This window comes from Dendrobates tinctorius, unplaced genomic scaffold (assembly GCF_039654945.1).
Source record: "Dendrobates tinctorius isolate UK_male_01 unplaced genomic scaffold, ASM3965494v1 ptg000232l, whole genome shotgun sequence".
NCBI lineage: Eukaryota > Metazoa > Chordata > Amphibia > Anura > Dendrobatidae > Dendrobates > Dendrobates tinctorius.
In genome coordinates, this window is record NW_027361899.1 from 12,200,568 (window position 1) to 12,215,123 (window position 14,556).

The window sequence follows — 14,556 nt, forward strand, 5'->3', positions numbered from 1 at the left end:
AGAAAGTAGTGCATGCTGCGATTTTAATGGCTGCTGCTTTCTCTGCCTCGGCTTTTATACAGGCTCTGATAATCCCTTCTGATTGGCTGCGCAGTACTATGTGATGTAATAGCTGCATGGCATTATAGGGGAGCCTCTGTGGCCGCAACTAATGTCGCGTAAGTGGCGGGCATTTTTTTTTTTTTTGGCAATTCATGCATATAAAATCTCAAATTATTGGAATTTTTGGAAACCTTCAAATTTAATAAATTTCAACCTAAATTTGATTCACATCGAATCGATAGTCCAATCTCTATTTTCCAACTTTTCCTCCAAAAACTAACGGCCAAGATGGGTTTTGGGGTTTAGCACAAAGTGTAATTTCCACCTAAATCTCAAAACTATGTAGCTCTTGATTACAAGTGATTGTTTTTACATTCACGTATGACGTCTGGGATAATCATCAATATTTAACCCTAAGGCCTCAACCAGGTGTTCATTTTCCTTGGAATCACTGGGATGGTCTTGATGGCATGTGGTGGGGGGTGGAAACTCTGGGCATGCAAAACTGTGTCGCCCGAAAGTAGGTTTCCTGCATGCTTTGCTAGTAATAAGTAGATCATGATGACCCTTTAGCTCCGTATCTCAGAACATGAATACCAAAAGGATAAACTGGTAAACCGGTTGTCATTCACATAAGATAAAAATGATGGTATGGACTGTCCACTCCAAATAATGAGCAAATCATCAATGTATCTCCCGTAATATCTGATAGAGATCCGGAAGGGATTATTCACATTAAAGATAAAGCATTCTTCCCATCAGGCCATAACAACTTCGACTACCGACAGGGAAAATTTGGCCTCTCATCGAAACGCTGCTATTCTGAAGGAACGTGACATAATTATGCATTAATAGGAATGACAGCTCTGCTCTAATGAATATCTGGAGGTCACGGGTATACAGTATGGACTATATTTATTTAAGTGATGATTAACTGTGAGTGGCGGTATGATGGGGTATGCCGGTGTACAATGCAGCTACGTGATAGGTCAGCCATGACCAGGTGTTGGGCAAATGGATGTTTTGCATCATATAAAGTTCATGGGAAGACTCCTGTAAATACCCTGGGATACGTTGTACAAGAGGTTGAAGAGAGAATTCAAGACATTAGCCCAAACGTTCGCCTAGTGACCCAATACCCGATATTATTGGGCGCACTGGAGGGAGGAAAGCCAGTCTTTTGTGTTTTAGATATGGCGTGTGTGATAGGAATAACAGGATTATCAATGACTAGATATTCAGATTTTTTGTAGGAAAAAAAATCCTAAGGATAAACCCTCCCGTACAATTTTAAGTTTATCTAGTGGGGTCATGTTCTAGGGGAATTTAAGTATTGGTGTCCTCAAGAATCTTATGTACGGATGAAGCATAATCCCTGCTAATCATTACCACAACTGAAGCCCCTTTGTTATCAAAATGTCGGATAATGTCAGGCCTGATGTATAGGTTCTCCAGAGCTTCATATTCAGATTTAGATCATTTAAGATTTTTTTGAGAAATACCATTGTATACTGTGTGTACCCCTATGTAATTCCCAATTCATTAAACCCTGAACTTCATGTAAGATTTTTCTCCAAATGTACTTTTATGCTCAGTCCTCCTTGTTTCTTCCTTTTCCTTACATATAGAAATCTCACAGGTAACCTTTCCCTTTATTAGATGATGATCCTTTCTTTCCATCAGTGACCCCCCGAGGATGGAGCAGGACAGAGACCACATGGCGGCTCGGATATTAGACCTCACCCTGGAGATAATCTACTGGATCACTGGAGAGGTGAGAGCTTCACATCACATCACTCTGATCTCTAGGAATAAAGCAGGGAAATGACGGGAAAGGTGAAGGATTCTTGGCCTCTGTGTAGTGATCGGCGTCTCCCCATACACAGGATCACACAGTAGTGAAGACGGCGTCTGGGGAGTGTGTGACCCCCCGTGTGTCAGGAGGGCGGAGCAGGACCCCGAGTGACATCACCGAGCCTCCACCTCATTCACTGATCCATGAGCAGAAGATCCTAGAACTGACCAATAGGATCACTGAGCTGCTGAGCGGAGAGGTGAGCGCTGCCGGGAATGCTGGGACATTATACAGTAACGCCGGGGGAGGGGTCTGCTAATGACGGGTCATTGTGTGTGTCAGGTTCCTATAAGGTGTCAGGACGTCACCGTCTATTTCTCCATGGAGGAGTGGGAGTATATAGAAGGACACCAGGATCTGTACAAGGACGCCATGATGGAGGATCACCGGTCCATCACATCTCCGGGTAAGAGGAGACCTTCCTGGGGTGTAGAGAACAGGTCTGAGAGTCGTCTAGATTCCCCATCATCTGCTCATCACATATAGACAATGTATTCAGTCACTGCGGTTATCTCCTATAGATGGATCCAGTCCGAGAAATCCCCCGGAGAGATGTCCCAGTCCGCTAGATTCCCAGGTGTATTTAAAAAAAGAGGACATTTTCCCATTGGATTATCAGGTAGATGAAACTGAGATTTTTTGCTAATCTTCTATAGATTGATGCAGTAAAGTTTTCTACTAAGCTTCTCCTGATTCAGTAGAGTGTACGCTGATCAGACATAACATTAATAACAAAAAACAAAACACCAGAATGATGCGCAGTGCTGCAGCACCTGTGTCCGCACACCTGATTCAGGTATCCAAACCGCTATACGGCATCCCAACTCAAATTCACGGGTGTCAACCCAATGAAAAAAACAAAACAAATGCACCAAGTAGAGAGAGAGGGTGGCACTCACCGTTCCTTAAAATCCAGAAGGACCCGTAGAAGCGCATCTGCGAAACGATCGTCGTCCTGCTCGGTTGTTCCACATGTAACTCTCCTGTCCTGGATGTTTTAAATTGCCGTAATAAAGTGGATTTTAAGGAACGGTGAGTGCCACCCTCTCTCTCTACTTGGTGCATAACATTAATAACTTGCCTAATATTGTATCATCAGAACAGCTCAGACCCACCGAGGCACAGACTCCACAAGACTTGTAAAACATTATCAACAAATCCTTTACAGTCTGTCAGCCTTATTCTTATTTGCACATGGAAACACGAGAAGCAATGGAATGAAACTGAAAGGGAGAAGATACAGATTAGATACTAGTAACAACTTTTTGACGGTGAGGATTATCACTGAGTGGAACAGGGTGGTGAGTTCTCCTTCAATGGAAGTCTTGAAACAGACGCTGGACAGACATCCGTCTGAGATGGTTTAATGACTCCTGCATTGAGCCGGGGGTTGGACCAGATGGCCCAGGAGATCCCTTCCAACTCTAACATTCTAGGATTCTATGTATGTTGTAAGGTGGAGTCTCCATGGACTGTACTTACTAGACCAACACTCAGTTACTCAGTAGGTTCTATAGGCCGGTGAGTCTGACTTCTATACCAGGAAAGATCTTTGAACAAATTATTAAACAACATGTATGTCAATACCTGGATAAGAATGAAGTGATTAAACAGAGTCAGCATGGGTTTCTAACTAATAAGTCATGTCAGACTAACTTAATTTCCTTCTATGACGGTATCACTGATTGGGTGGATCAAGGAAATGCTGTAGATATAGTATATCTTGACTTCAGCAAAGCATTTGACAAAGTCTCTCATACAATCCTTATTGAAAAAATGACTAAGTATGGAATGGACAAGGCAACTGTTAGGTGGATTCATAACTGGCTTAGTGATCGGACCCAAAGAGTGGTCGTAAATGGCTGTACATCCAGTTGGAAGAATGTCTCAAGTGGGGTACCACAGGGCTCTGTCCTGGGCCCTGTATTGTTCAACATCTTTATCAACGATTTAGATGAAGGAATTGAGGGTAAACTGATTAAATTTGCTGATGACACAAAGCTAGGAGGGATAGCTAATACTAGAGAAGAGAGAGAGAGGATTCAAAAAGATTTAAATAAACTGGAGAAGTGGGCAGCAACTAACAGAATGGTTTTTAACAGGGAGAAATGCAAAGTACTACATCTGGGCAATAAAAATGAAAAAAGCATATATAGAATGGGAGGAATAGGGCTAAGTGACAGCACATGTGAAAAAGACTTGGGTATACTAATAGATCACAGACTGAATATGAGTCAACAGTGTGATGCAGCAGCAAAAAAGGCAAATGCAATTCTAGGATGTATTAACAGAAGCATACAGTCTAGATCACGTGAAGTCATTATTTCCCTCTACTCCTCTTTGGTCAGACCTCATCTGGAATATTGTGTCCAGTTTTGGGCACCACATTTTAAAAAAGACATCAACAAACTGGAGCAAGTTCAGAAAAGAGCGACCAGAATGGTGACCGGTCTGCAAACCCTGTCTTATGAGGAAAGGTTGCAGGATTTGGGAATGTTTAGTTTGCAAAAGAGAAGACTGAGAGGAGACTTAATAGCTGTCTACAAATATCTAAAGGGCTGTCACATTGTAGAAGGATCAACTTTATTCTCATTTGCACAAGGAAAGACTAGAAGCAATGGGATGAAACTGAATGGGAAGAGACACAGATTAGATATTAGAAAAAACTTTTTGACAGTTAGAGTGATCAATGAGTGGAACAGGCTGCCACGAGAAGTGGTGAGTTCTCCTTCAATGGAAGTCTTCAAACAGAGGCTGGACAGACATCTGACTGGGATGATTTAGCGAATCCTGCTTTGAGCAGGGGGTTGGACCAGATGGCCCAGGAGGTCCCTTCCAACTCTACGATTCTATGATTCTATGATTCTATGATTCTATGATTCTGATGCTCATTGCAGACTTTTTAAAGGGAACCTTTTCTCCAGGTTTGGCTGATACAAGTAACGGCCATCACCTTTCAGGGCTTATATACAGTATTCTATAATGCTGTAGATCTGCCCCCAACCAGAACTGGAAGAAAAGTAAAATACCTTTTATTATACTCACCTGCGGGGCGGTCCGGTCCAATGGCTGCCCTCCTGCTTGCTTCGTGTGGATTACGCATCCCTGCATCATCCACAGTTTGCTTGGCATCACGCTCCTGCCCAGGCGCACTTATCTGCCCTGTTGAGGACAGAGCAAAGTACTGCAGTGCGCAGGCGCCGGGAAAGGTCAGAGAGCTCCAGCGCATGCGCACTGCAGGATTTTGCTCTGTCCTCAGCAGGGCAGATAAATACGCCTGCGCAGGGAACGCACTGCAAAGCAGACTGTGGATGATGTAGTGACACGTTATCCACACGAACCAAGCAGGAGGACGGCATTTCAAGAAGATGGGAGACCACGAAGAGCGACGCCCATCGGACCGGACCGCCCCGCAAGTGAGTATAATACAAGTTGTTTGTCTTGGGGGCAGATATACAGTATTATAGAATGCTGTGTATAAGCCCTAAAAAGCAGCGGCCGTAACTCGTATCGGCCAAACCTGGTGACAGGTTCCCTTTAAGCTTTAAACAGGAGTCATTATGGGCAATCTGCACTATGTGTCCTTTCTGCATTAACTTTTTCAGCCAGTAGAACCAGACAGGACCATGCACACGCGAATTAATAATAATAATCTTTATTTTTACATAGCGCTAACATATTCCGCAGCGCTTTACAGTTTTGCACACATCATCATCACTGTCTCCGATGGGGCTCACACTCTAAATTCCCTATCAGTATGTCTTTAGAATGTGGGAGGAAACCAGAGAACCCAGAGGAAACCCACGCAAACACAGGGAGAACATACAAACTCCTTGCAGATGTTGTCCTTGGTGGGATTCGAACCCAGGAACCACTGAGCCACCGTGCCACCCTAATTACTAAGTCTTAGGTACCCAGTATCCTTTTGCTGGTCCACCAGCTGTTTTCCTTGGACCATTTTTGATGGATACTAATCACTGACTACTTGGAACACCCAAAAATTTTATCGGTATCATTTTGAGGAATGTAGGAGACCTGCTATCTACCGGCAACACAAGACAAGATCTGCCGAAAACTCCCCACAAGACCTGCTGTTTTACAGATGCTCTGACTCGGCTCCTTTTTCTTGCTCATTTTTTTCTACTTCCAAGACAAAAACCTCAGAAACGGATGGTTCATTTACTTTGCGATATATTCCACCTCTAACAGGCACCATTGTCATTAACGTCCCCCGTCAGTGGTGGTAATGTTATGGCTGATCGGTGAACGCTGGAATCGACCTTGTTATGGTCAGTTGTGGTCAGAATCGATGGTTTCTGCTTTTATATAAGATTGGGTTAAGCTTCCTGCTGTTTAGACATCTGCCGGGAAATTGATAGTCAATGCGGAGAGATGTAAAGTCTTCAGTATTGATGTAAGTGACAGATAACAGCACAATGCCAATCAGCTGCTCCTAAGCACAAATAGTCACTAAGTAAACAGTCGCACTCAAAAATGACTTGGTCTTATTGAAGAATCTTTGTAGTTTTTGTAATTTTTATTTTTAATTTTTCAGTTCAACAAATAGTGTAACACCGCAATAAATCCCAGAAGTGTACTCTATATGGTTACGTTTCGACCTAACCATAGGTCTTTTTCAAACCATACTCAAATAGAAGTTTCAGAGTGGGAGATAAGAAAATTATTTTCAGAGTCCCTGTTAGGGGCTGGGGGCTGGTGGGAAGCAGGGAAAAGCGGTGACCCTGCTGCCCACCAGCCCCTAACAGGGACTCTGAAAATAAATTTCTTATCTCCCACTCTGAAACTTCTAATTGAGTATACAAGATCTATGAAAATATAACGTTATTTAACCATTAAGGCAAACGCTGTCAAGAGGCAGAAAATCAAAATGCCAGAACTGCATTAAAAAGTGACTGTAACGTTGTGTATAACTCAAAATGGTTCTAATCAGAATGTTAGCTCACTACACAGAAAAAAAAAAAAATAACGTCCCGGATACATAAAGTGAAAAGTAAAAAAAAAAAAAAAAAAATTGGTCTTAAATTTGTTTTGAAAATTTCAGAATTAAAACAAACGAACCCTCGTACGGCGATGTTAGAGGAAAAATATAAAAGTTATGGCTATTGGAAGAAGGTAAAAAAAAAAAGTGGAAAACCTAAAAACTGAAGAGATAGAAAAAAAATTTCTCAAGGGAAACTACACATATCATTAAATCCATCTGAGGCTGTGTGTGTTCAGTCTCTGCTCGCTGTGTTTGAGTGACAGCTGCAGCTTGTACTTATCAGTGTGGAATTTCAGCAGCGTGGAGGAGGGACACTGAGGAGCTGTCAGTCAGGTGAGAAGAGACGGAATACACTAGGACTATCATTTACCATTAAGGGCAGCTTTCGGTTTTGCCTTCTTTGGGATTATGACCTTCATCTTCATATAAGATAAACAGGTTCTGTTTTATTTTTCTCATGTCTTTAATGTGGGATTCTTGCAGGAAAGTTCTGGCGAAACGACAAAGGGATTTGAAAAACCCACATCCATGTCAGTGACCGGTAAGATCGGCTTATAAATTTGATTTCACTCATGGGAGGGTCACACACATGTCGTCTTTCCCCTCATTTTTATTAACATTCCTTCTCTTTTTCAAGAATATTAAGGTGAAGAAGGGCCTTGTAGAGTGGTGTGAATTGTAAAACCGGGTGTGGCATGAAAAAGGGGCGTAGTTTACCCCAATCTCTACAAGAGTTTATATCATGGGACCTTTCCATGTCATGTGATATTTTCTTCCATGTCCATTTTACTTTATCATCTCAGTAAAGCTAGGGCTACACGGCGACCTTGGCTGCGACATAAGTTACGCAGCCAAATATCGTTACACGTATCTACTACATTGCAGCATGATACAAATGTTTGGGGTACAATGACCGTGATATGTAAGTCGTAAAAAAATTCAACCGGGTCTGATTTTTCATAATTTGCTTATCGCGGTCACAGTACCTTATGGGGCACAGTTCAACCCCATTTTGTTTGTATTGTGCCGTGATGGATAACTATCTTTGGCTACAAGATCAGTGTTGAGGCCAAAGTCGCATGTAGCTATAGTCTATAACTTTATTGTTTTTTTATTTAGTAAAATATACAAGGTTTTTTTTCCAGTAGAAGACGGGATAAGAGGCTTCCAGGGATATTCCCATCTATCCTCTTGTTATGAAGTAGAAGATAACAATATCATACAAGTCAAACCAATAACGACTGATGCAGTTCTTCATTGCAAAGATATATCCTCTGACATCACTGATCACTGGATGCCTTCATCTGATCAATCGCTGATTGGCAAACAAAGAACTGGAGAAAGATGGAAATATTTTAAAAAGAAATCTAATCTTACCTTGTCTCAGCGAATAATGACAGATGCGCGGCCATTCCCATGTTCGGAATGTGGGAAATGTTTCGCCAAGGAATTTCAACTTAACAAACATAAAAAAACTCACACGGGAGAGATGCCGTATTCATGTCCCGAATGTGGGAGACGATTTAGCGAGAAATCCCGCGCCATAGACCATCTAAGAGTACACACCGGGGAGAAGCCATTTTCATGTTCGGAATGCGGAAAATGTTTTAGCCGGAAATCGTATCTTGTGACTCATCTAAAAATCCACATCGGAGAGAAGCCGTTTTTATGTACAGAGTGTGGGAAACGTTTTATTCATAAATCACATATTTTGGTCCATCTAAGAAGTCACACGGGGGAGAAACCGTTCTCATGTCCTGAGTGTGGGAAATGTTTTAGTAATAGATCACATATTTTGGGACATCTAAGAAGTCACACAGGGGAGAAGCCATTTACGTGTTCAGAATGTGGGAAATGTTTCGCCAACAAGTTTAATCTTGATAGACATAAGAGAACTCACAAATAGCAGAAACCATCTTAACCTCTTAGTGGCCATCATTAAGGGGCCTTAATCCTCAGCACTGATTTTTATGGAGTCGGGGGTTAAGTAACCAGTGTCCAGAGATAGGTGAAAATGCAGCGGACTTGAGCTGTATATTATAGCTGACACCCTGCCGCACCATCGGATTTAGCACCAATTGTGGCCGATTACTTCTCTAGATTCTGTTGCAATCACGACAGTGATATGGTTAACAAAGGAAGAGGTCTTTTCTCTTTAACCCCATCAGGGCCCCACGATTGCAGGTCCCAATGGTTGTAATGGCAACCCAAGGTGGAGTAATGGCCTCTGGGTAAGGTGGCAGGGTGAAACTGACTGGTCTCATGCACTGCAATTCAGAAGTACTGCAAAGTATTAGACATTTCAAAGTGAAAAATATTCACGTCATAAAGTGGTACTAAGTAATAATGTGAAAGCCAGTTTTAATAACATTTGCAAAAAAAGAAAAGTAAAAGAAAAAACTAAAAAAAACTTTTGCCTCCAAAAATGCTGCTTTTATGTAAAAAAAAGAAACAAAAAAACATGAAAACAATTGGTATCACTACACCTGAAATGATCAAAATTAGAAAAATGTTCACACTGTTACATTATCTCTTCCATACTGTAAACTCCATAAAAAAATTAAATAAAAACACTCCACAAATGTAGCTTTTTTACTGTACCGACACAGAAAAAAATGGATTAAGAAGCTTTCATATGTTAGAAAAAAAAGACCTGGAAAATGTAAGCTTCCTGTGGCTCTTTCGGCAATAAAATAAAAAGTTAATTACGGCGATTATAGTTTGTAAAATTTTGTTTTCCGAGTGCAAAAGTAACAAAGCATAAAAAAAACCCCTATATGTGTGATGTCGGTGTAATCGTACTGACCTGAATAATAAAGTTGTCTTATCACATTTACTGCACAATGACCAGCATAAAAAATGAAAAAATGTAAATCTAATATTATGTCCCCCAAACTGATATGGATAAAATCTTCATCTAGTCCTGCAAAAGGAAACAAGCCCTTATTCAACTATGGCAGGCAAAAATGTAAAAATTTACATCTATTAGCATTTTTTTGATAAAATTTCGTTTAGCGTGCAAAAATAGCAAAACATAAAAATAAAACCTCATGGAAATCTGGTATCACCATAAAAGCACTGACCGGAAGAGCGAAGCTGTCATCACTTATACCACAGGTTGACTGGAGTTAAATGGTTCGTTCTGCCTCCCAAATATTAGAATAAGGCTCGATTCACATTTACGCTGAACACTTACCTTAAAGTTTCTGTCTAAAGCCCCCCCAAAAAATGCAACTCGGATTAAATCATTCATTATAACGAGGCAACGTTAACTTTTGGACTCTGTCTGCCCTCTGTGTCATTGGGGTTCATCAACATGACGCACAAAAGTGTGGACAACCATAGTGTACATGTTATACACTGTTTATATCAGCTGGCATGTGCCTGGTAAAGGGGGGGGGGGAGTACGGAGGAATGGTGGGGGCGTCATGGTTAATTGATGTGCCCATTGGCTGTTGCATCACCCCGGATCATCGTTTGCGCAGGGCGCTTAGGATTATAGTGGCGCTCCCTGATGATGTCAGGAGTGCCAGAAGTGATGAACCAATTTCCAGGTACTGCCAGTGCGGCGCCTGATTTAAAAAGGCAGTTCTACATATCGGTGGGGTGTTGTACCACTTAGCATTAGCGGCAGTCGACCCAACAGAAGAGCAGCTAGGCAGCAGCCTGCGTAAGCCGTCTTCAGTGGCAGCGCCAGAAGGTGGTCGGATTGTGTCAGCGGGATGGATGAAACCACAGCCTCCAGAGGAGATCATTCAAGAGAAATGATTCCTCCTCCTAATCCGGTACCTAAACCACTCCTGAGGAGTAAGTGACCTCCGGGAATGTGCACCTTGTAATAGGGGTTTTCATGTCATATTTATTGTTTAGAAATGACCTAAGAAATGTGTGGCAAAAAGCAAGCACTATGGGCACTATGCAAGGGGAGGTTACAAGTTCACGAGAGGAGAGATTCAGTCAGTCTTGCATGGAAAAGATCTACGAGGAATCCCCAAACTTTGCTTCGAATATAAGATCTTTAATTAAAGCAGAACTAAAAAGTTCTCTCCCTAATTCTTCCTAAAGTTGTATCTTCGGATCAGCTGGTCACGTCAGAGGGAAGAGTATATGTCTCCCTCTACTTCTTTCTCTTTGGTTGGAAAAGGAAGACGGTCGTCCATGTTTTCCTATTGAAGACACGGGCAAGCTGATTAAAGCTATTAGGTCCACTGTTATGAACTGGTCACTGAGGAGGATAGCAGGAATAGGCTAGGCCACCAGGAAACCAGAAAGGTTGGTAACTTAGCGGATTGCAGACCCCTAATCCTAATAACACAACTAGCAGTAGCCGTGGAGCGTACCTACGATGCCCTAGGCGCGAGTGAGCAAATGATGGGGCCCAAACTGACTAGATAGGATAGGAAAGACACTGTCTGCAATCACGCAAAAACCCTAAAAAATCCAACACGTTTGATGTACAAAAAACACTGAGGTCTCACAACCTGTCCCCCACTATATCAGCATTCTGGTGAGAACTGGCAGCAAAGCAAAATAGACTAATATAACAGGAGACTGAACAAACTGACACAAGCTGTAACATAGGGAGCGGGGTCCAGCACAGCCCCAGCAGGGAGCAAGCTGAACCCTCACAGCAAAGCAGAAAGAGGAAAAACCAGATCAGATGCAAAGGACTAGCAAATAAACAACTTAACTGAAAAATGCAGGATCAGGCAGGATACAGCAGACCTCAGAATGCACAGGAAGAAACTAATCACAAGCAGCCACTGAAGGAAGCCTGCTCACTTAAATACTCCAGTCAGTAACCCCTGATCTCCAATCATCATCGTCAGGTGGCAGACTTCGGCCAGCTCCACTACCCACAGTAACCACCAGAGGGAGCCTCGACTCAGAAGTCAAATCGAGAGAGTTCACAACAGTCCACTATGGATCTAGAAGAACCCTAGGCCCCCAAATCCATTCAGGACATAATGTTTGGTGGGTTGGAGCAGCGTAAACTTTGAACCTTTCCTGTTATTGATGATCTGTTTCTTATCAAAAGAGGGGAAAAAAACTGAAAGGAAAGGGTTCTTGCCGTTAACCTCAAAAAGCAAAATTTCCCTTTGAGGAAGACTCCTCGCCTATACGAGATAAGTCTCCAAAAATTGTTGTGGCCATTTCAAAAGCATCTAGGAAATGTGTTACCATTTGACGATGTTGGAGCACTTAAAGATCCCCTAGATAGGAAGGTGGATGGTCTCTAGAAGGAGAGCTTGGGAGTATTCTGCGGGTTCCTTTCAACCAGCCATTACAGCAACATCTACGGCCAGGTCCCTGATGGTGTGACTGGACCACATGGAAAGCCAGCTAAATACTAAGATGGCAAGTATCTTAGCCATGTTTCCTATGATGCAGAGTGCGGCAGCGTTCCAAGCTGATGCTTCAGCAGATACAGTGCGATTACCATCCAAATCCACTGCTTTATTTAATGCGGCTCGTCATGGTCTGTGGTTGAAGTACTGGTTAGGAGACATCCTATCAAAATCTAGACTGGTCCATTCCTTGTCAATAATCTGTTTGACCCAGTATTGGATGACATCTTAAAAAAGCAGGTGTCAATAAGAAAGGCTTCCCTAATTTAGTATTGCCATCATATAAAAGATCCTTTCGAAGGAGGAGATGCAGTCAAAAAAGGCCACCAAAAGACCAAGACAAGTTGAGACACCAGAGGAAAAAAGAGCAAAGGTTTCATGCTTGGAGGACACTCCTCACCGGGCTAAAAACCTGCACAGTGATGCCATACCCCAGGTAGGGGGAAGACTCTTCTCTATTTTTTTTTCCTTCTGCCTGGACACAGATTTCATTAAACAGCTTGGTTCTCAACACTATAGAATCTAAGGTTAGAGTTTCTGGCTTTTCCCCTGCAGAATTTTGTAGTGACAAAGACCCAGAATTCTAGGAGGGAACAGCTGGCTCTGGAGGAAGAAGTTCTGGAGTTAGTAAGAAAAATAAAAAAATTCATCCTCAGAGAGGTCCCAGGATAAGAGAAAGAACAGGGGGTCTACTTACCCCTCTTTTTAATACAAAAAACAAATGCGACTTTCAGCACAATAATGATCCTGAAGAGGCTAAACAGATTCTTAAGAAATCAGATCATTTGTTCTTATATCTGATATCTATCAATTATTACTTAACCCATATGAAGAAGATCACCCAAATCCCCCATATATGAGTAGGTGGGAGAGATTTCTGGGGGGAATCTTTACCACTTGGTACCTGGCAGGGAGTCTGGGAGGAATGCAGCTAAGACCTCCACTTCTTTCACCTATAGGGAAAAAAATCAATATAAACTATTCATGTTTTGGTATCATACCGCCTCTCTATTACGTAAACGTAACCCTAACAGATGAGTCATAAAACTTCTATTTTCAGATTGCTGTATGGTAGTCTTGGAATTAAAGAACCCATATTATCACGTTCCAATTCAAGTAGAGTGCACCAAGGTCACCCGGGGTGGAAGTCCCAGCCGAGTTAACTTAGAAAACAGTCAGTGAGCACCCCTGGTACCTTGTACAGAGATGGAACCGACGAACACAATCCACAGGTACAATTTTGCAGTCCAACAGGGAACAAACTTTTTAATGGAACAGAGATTAAAAGAGAAGTAGAACACTGGGTTCCTGCTCTCTCCCTGATGCTGTCCACAGCCGTCCCCACCACCGCCACGGTAGCCGAGATCAAGCAAGTAGTCTTCACGCTGGAATCTGGACGCTCACAGTCCCTTCAGTGGGGCCTTTCCGTAGTCCTGGGGTCCGTGTTGCGGTCTTTTAAGTCCTTGGTCCGGGGCAGCAGATTCTTTCCCTCTTCTGGGATCTGGCAATGCCCTGTTTGTAGTTACATCTGCTCAGGGCAAATGTGCCCAAGCTACTGACCAGGAGCAGCCGCTTCCTGTCGCATTTCTGCTCCTGGCCCAGCCCACACATTAACCTCTACTTTCCCTAACTCTAGCAACAGTAATACATAACGCAGTAAAACAGCACAGACGATTTAAAGGGCACTTACACGTTAAAACATTGCAAACGTAGCAGTCCATTGAAACTACATACCATCACATCAACATTAGTACCCAGTACATTTTACAGTGCACAGTACAATAATACAAGACAGTTTCATGCAATTATATGGCATATACGGTGGAATGCAACATTAGCACGCAGTACATAGCAGTGTATAACATATTTTATATTGAGTGCATAGGGGCCACACGTAGGAGAGAGAGAGAGAGAGAGAGGTTCCCGTCACCTCCTAACATAGAGCACCAAAAACTCCCGAGGGCAGCTCTCAGCATCAAGGGAGAGAGCAAGTATTTTCAGTTTTTGGGCCCTTCCCCTTGGGTTGTCGATGGCCACTCGAGTCTTTACGAAAATAGATAACTGCTCACTTGCAAGAGAAAAATGCACTGGTGATACCTCACCTCGACAATTCCACGATTGTGGGCAGATCTGTTGAGCACTGCAGAACTCAGAAGCCAGAAATCAGAGCTGCCTTGACACGTCTAGGTTGACTATTCAATTTAAAGAAATAAAGGTTAGAGCCCAAGAGAGGACAGGTTTTCCTTGGTCTTCTCTTAGATTCAGTACATCAGAGATCTCTCCCAGAGAAGAAGAAGAAGGTGTCTTGC

At 42.5% G+C, this 14,556-nt stretch overlaps 1 protein-coding gene across 1 annotated transcript in view; it reads left to right on the plus strand.

Moving 5' to 3' along the window:
* LOC141060150 (uncharacterized) overlaps window positions 1–10,436 on the plus strand; it is a 37,479-nt gene extending 27,043 nt beyond the window's left edge. Inside the window, exons 8-13 of the mRNA XM_073556428.1 lie at window positions 1,708–1,816; window positions 1,929–2,096; window positions 2,180–2,303; window positions 2,419–2,516; window positions 7,383–7,440; window positions 8,045–10,436. Of these exons, the coding sequence (XP_073412529.1) occupies window positions 1,708–1,816; window positions 1,929–2,096; window positions 2,180–2,303; window positions 2,419–2,516; window positions 7,383–7,440; window positions 8,045–8,805 (1,318 nt within the window). The 3' untranslated portion in view covers window positions 8,806–10,436. The remainder of the gene's footprint in view (window positions 1–1,707; window positions 1,817–1,928; window positions 2,097–2,179; window positions 2,304–2,418; window positions 2,517–7,382; window positions 7,441–8,044) is intronic.
* The last annotated feature ends 4,120 nt before the right edge of the window (window positions 10,437–14,556 follow it).